We start from the raw sequence: 3,399 nt of genomic DNA, 5'->3' as shown, positions 1-3,399 counted from the left end.
CAGGGGATATTACTTGCATTAGACTGCAAAGGACGATCCAGAAATGCTCGAAGTGAAAATGTTTCCCCGATTATAGTTAAATCAAAATCCTTTAATACATACGAGCCCTGAGGGGGACATTTAGAGAAACTTGAGGTCCTGTAGCCTCTATTAGGAGTGGATTGGAGTTTGCTCCGCCCTGTGTCTCCTGTTCCACTCAGTGACCCTGTTTTCAGGACTCCTCCCCTCCGCCCCGCCCCGCCCCGCCCCGCCCCTGAGCTCAGTGTTGAGGCGTCCTCGGGCGCCTGCACCTCGGGGCGCTGGCCGAGCGCGGCCCGGCAGGTGCCCCCCGCAGAGCTAGGGTAGCCGATCTAGTCATACAAAGGATCACCACACTAGTAGAGCTTGGAAAGGTTTATTTTTGTATCTCATAAACTCAGCGAAACTGCGTCCCTAAATTCAGTAAAATCGCTCGGGTGTGAATCCATCGCGGTAGGCTCTCCGGACCGCCCCCTCCCGCGCCCGGGCTCGTCCCTCCGGGACCCGGCTCCCGCGTCGGACTACATGTCCCATAATCCTTCAGAGCCGACGCGGCGGTGCGCTCTCTGGACTACGACTCCCACAATCCTCGGACACCGCCCTCTGGTCTCCTCTGCGGTCGCTCCCCGCTTCCCATCTTCCCCTTCGGCCCCGGCGCGCCGAGGAGCAAGGTCGCGGAGGGGAGCGCGCGGGGTGCTGCCGTTCCTGCCGTCTCGGGGCCCGCGGCTCTCGCAGGACCTTCAGCGGCGCTATGTTGGGACAGAGCATCCGGAGGTTCACGACCTCTGTGGTCCGTAGGAGCCACTATGAGGAGGGCCCCGGGAAGGTTAGTGCGTAGGGTCCCCCCCCCCGCCGCCTCGTTGGGGGAGGGGACCTGGGAAGCCGGAAATGGGAGCGCGGCGGTGGAGCGGGGGAAGGGGGCCGGCAGGAGCTGGAGCCGTAGGCCGCCACCTCGCCCCGGCGCGCCCCGGAGCTCCCCTGCGCTCCCCCCGCTCCCCTGCGCTCCCCCCCGCTCCCCTGCGCTCCCCCCCCTGCGTTCCCCCCGTTCTTCCCCCCCCCCCGCGCTCCCCTCTCCGCTCCCCAGCACCCCCCCCGCGCTCCCCCCCGCGCTCCCCCCCGCGGCCTCCAGGACCTGCAGGGCCCCTGGGCCCCAAGGCTGCAGGTGTTGGCGGCTTACTGCTGAGCTGGAGGTCATCGGAGTGAAGGTCGCTGGCGACGCATGAGGACGTGAGGCCTGTGGTTGTGGGTCGAGCCTGATTAGAACTCTTACCCCTCTTTAGTTGGGGTTGGGCTCGGCTCAGGTGGGGATAGATTCGGTTGGAGGGGCGCGCGTGGTAGGGCTTCTCGGCGGTGGAAAAGGCGGACCTCGCGATGAGTTGCCCTTGCCGCGTGCCCTCCGCAGGTGGCTGATGGCTCACATCGTAAACCACGACGCCGCCTTCCATTTAGAAAACAGCTCCCCTGGAGAATAGTTTTTCGATCTTCTAAAATGAAAACTTGGCGCCGTGTTAGCCTGACCTGGAGCCCTGCCTAGGGCTCAGTAAAGCCAGTTTTTTTTTTTTTTTTTTTTTTTACCGCATAGTGTTCGGTGGGATTAAGATCATAGGATGTAAAACGTAATAATGTCCTAAAAGGAGGTATGGTGTACGGCATCCGTAACCTGAGGCTGTAAGAATGAAATTACTATCTCCGGTGGTTTGAAATTTCATTTTTGTTGCTCTCTCTTTTTTCCCCAACAGAATTTGCCATTTTCAGTGGAAAACAAGTGGAGGCTACTACTTATGATGACTTTGTATTTTGGATCTGGATTTGCTGCACCTTTTTTTATAGTAAGACACCAACTGCTTAAGAAATAAGGATGTTTTAATTGATCCACTAAACAGGTAATCCATGGATCCCTAACCTTCCCAAAGTCCTGCTTTCCCTTCTATTTCTTTCTTCCTCCCCTCCCCCCACCCACAGTTACACAAACAGTGTGCGGGGCTGATTCCTGAAGTTAGTGTAGATGTGGCATTGCTGGGGACATTTTGATGAAGCTAAAAACAAATATTCCTTTGTTTAAAAAAACAATTTTTATTGGATGCTATTGTTTGTCAGGTGTATTTTACATTAACGATCTCTTGGTGTTACGGAGCAAGCCTGTGAGTGAGATGGGTGACTTAACCTAATCTAAGACACAAAGATGTTAAGTATTAAGTAGCCCATAGCTGGTGGTCGTGGACCAGGATTTTTACCTAGTCTTGTTCCAGAGTTCACGCTCCCAACCAGGTAGGGTTCTGGTTAGATTATCTTTTTTTTTTTTTCCTTAAGATTTTATTTATTCGTGAGAGACACAGAGGCAGAGACACAGGCAGAGGGAGAAGCAGGCTCCATGCAGGGAGCCAGATGTGGGACTCTGTCCCCAGACCCGGATCAGGATCACGCCCTGGGCGGAAGGCAGACACTCAACTGCCGAGAGTCCGCCAGGCGTCCCCTGGTTAGATTATCTTCAGGGCAATCGGTGTCGGTATATGCCCAAACCAATCTTGTGTGTGGGGTTAGCAGATACTTTGTGTGAGAAGAAAAGATTTATTTAGCTTAATTGTAATCAGAATTTTCCTCAAAGCAACATCATGGGAAGCTCTGTGGGCTGGTATGAATTAATTCCAAAAATACTGTAAGAAAAGGCTTTTATTTGTCTTAATTTATAAGGGGAAGGATTTATCCAGGTGACCCATAATGGAAAGATTTTGGTGCATATGATGAAGCAAATCAGTATGAATAAAGTCATGATACTGTAAACGCTTTCTGATGTACCAGTCATAAACTGATAGACGATATGTTGATGAACTAAATGATCTCTTTTTAATGAATGAGACATTTTAAATGTCAATAACTTACTATTTTTATTTGCAGATGTGAAAAGGAACATTTTAAGAGGTGCAGTCTCTGAAAAATGGATCAAACTCTTGAATTCAACATACTCAACATGTTTGTAAATAAACTTATGGCATGAATCTTTAATGCCTCTTCGCTGAAACATGGAATGTAATGATTGTGCTTTTTTATTTGGGTAATATTCAGGATTAGTTTGGTCAGAATATGTGTGTGATTGTGCCTGTTTCTTGTTTTTAGATTTGAGGTTTTTGACTTTTGATTACTAGGTCAGGACCTTGTTGGTAATCTATGTTATTAAAAAGGCAAACTTTGTTGTCACATAGTAATCTTTTAGTTGAAAAAGAAGTGTACTTTTATTTGCCTTTACTAAATAAGCAGTAAAATTGGTTTTCTTCATGAGTGACATTTAGTCATGAGGAAAAGCACTAGTGTATACAGACTGAAGCCCCAAGAGTTCTCCAGACCTGTGATCTAAAACTAAAATTTTCCCATGATAAAATTTCC

General features: G+C 50.0%; 1 protein-coding gene and 1 non-coding gene across 2 annotated transcripts; both read left to right on the top strand.

Moving 5' to 3' along the window:
* The first annotated feature begins 615 nt into the window (after positions 1 to 615).
* Positions 616 to 3,044, top strand: COX7C (cytochrome c oxidase subunit 7C). Its single transcript, XM_072736861.1, has 3 exons — positions 616 to 844; positions 1,758 to 1,901; positions 2,914 to 3,044. Exons 1-2 carry the CDS (start codon positions 770 to 772, stop codon positions 1,872 to 1,874), a joined length of 192 nt encoding a protein of 63 aa, XP_072592962.1. The 5' UTR covers positions 616 to 769; the 3' UTR covers positions 1,875 to 1,901; positions 2,914 to 3,044.
* Positions 2,751 to 2,813, top strand: LOC112915655 (small nucleolar RNA Z39). The gene has a single exon (XR_003234136.1). It is a non-coding gene; the product is annotated as a small nucleolar RNA Z39 (small nucleolar RNA).
* Positions 3,045 to 3,399: the final 355 nt, after the last annotated feature.

This window comes from Vulpes vulpes, chromosome 14 (assembly GCF_048418805.1).
Source record: "Vulpes vulpes isolate BD-2025 chromosome 14, VulVul3, whole genome shotgun sequence".
In the NCBI taxonomy this organism is placed as follows: domain Eukaryota; kingdom Metazoa; phylum Chordata; class Mammalia; order Carnivora; family Canidae; genus Vulpes; species Vulpes vulpes.
Note: the sequence above shows the minus strand (reverse complement) of the source record. Positions and strands in the feature narration are given on the sequence as shown.

What these genes read in the sequence shown, in the direction of transcription:
- COX7C (XM_072736861.1), top strand. Translation starts at nt 770, where the DNA reads ATGTTGGGACAGAGCATCCGGAGGTTCACGACCTCTGTGGTCCGTAGG. An exon ending in ATGAGGAGGGCCCCGGGAAG is followed by an intron (nt 845 to 1,757) that starts GTTAGTGCGTAG and finishes TTTCCCCAACAG; the next exon opens with AATTTGCCATTTTCAGTGGA.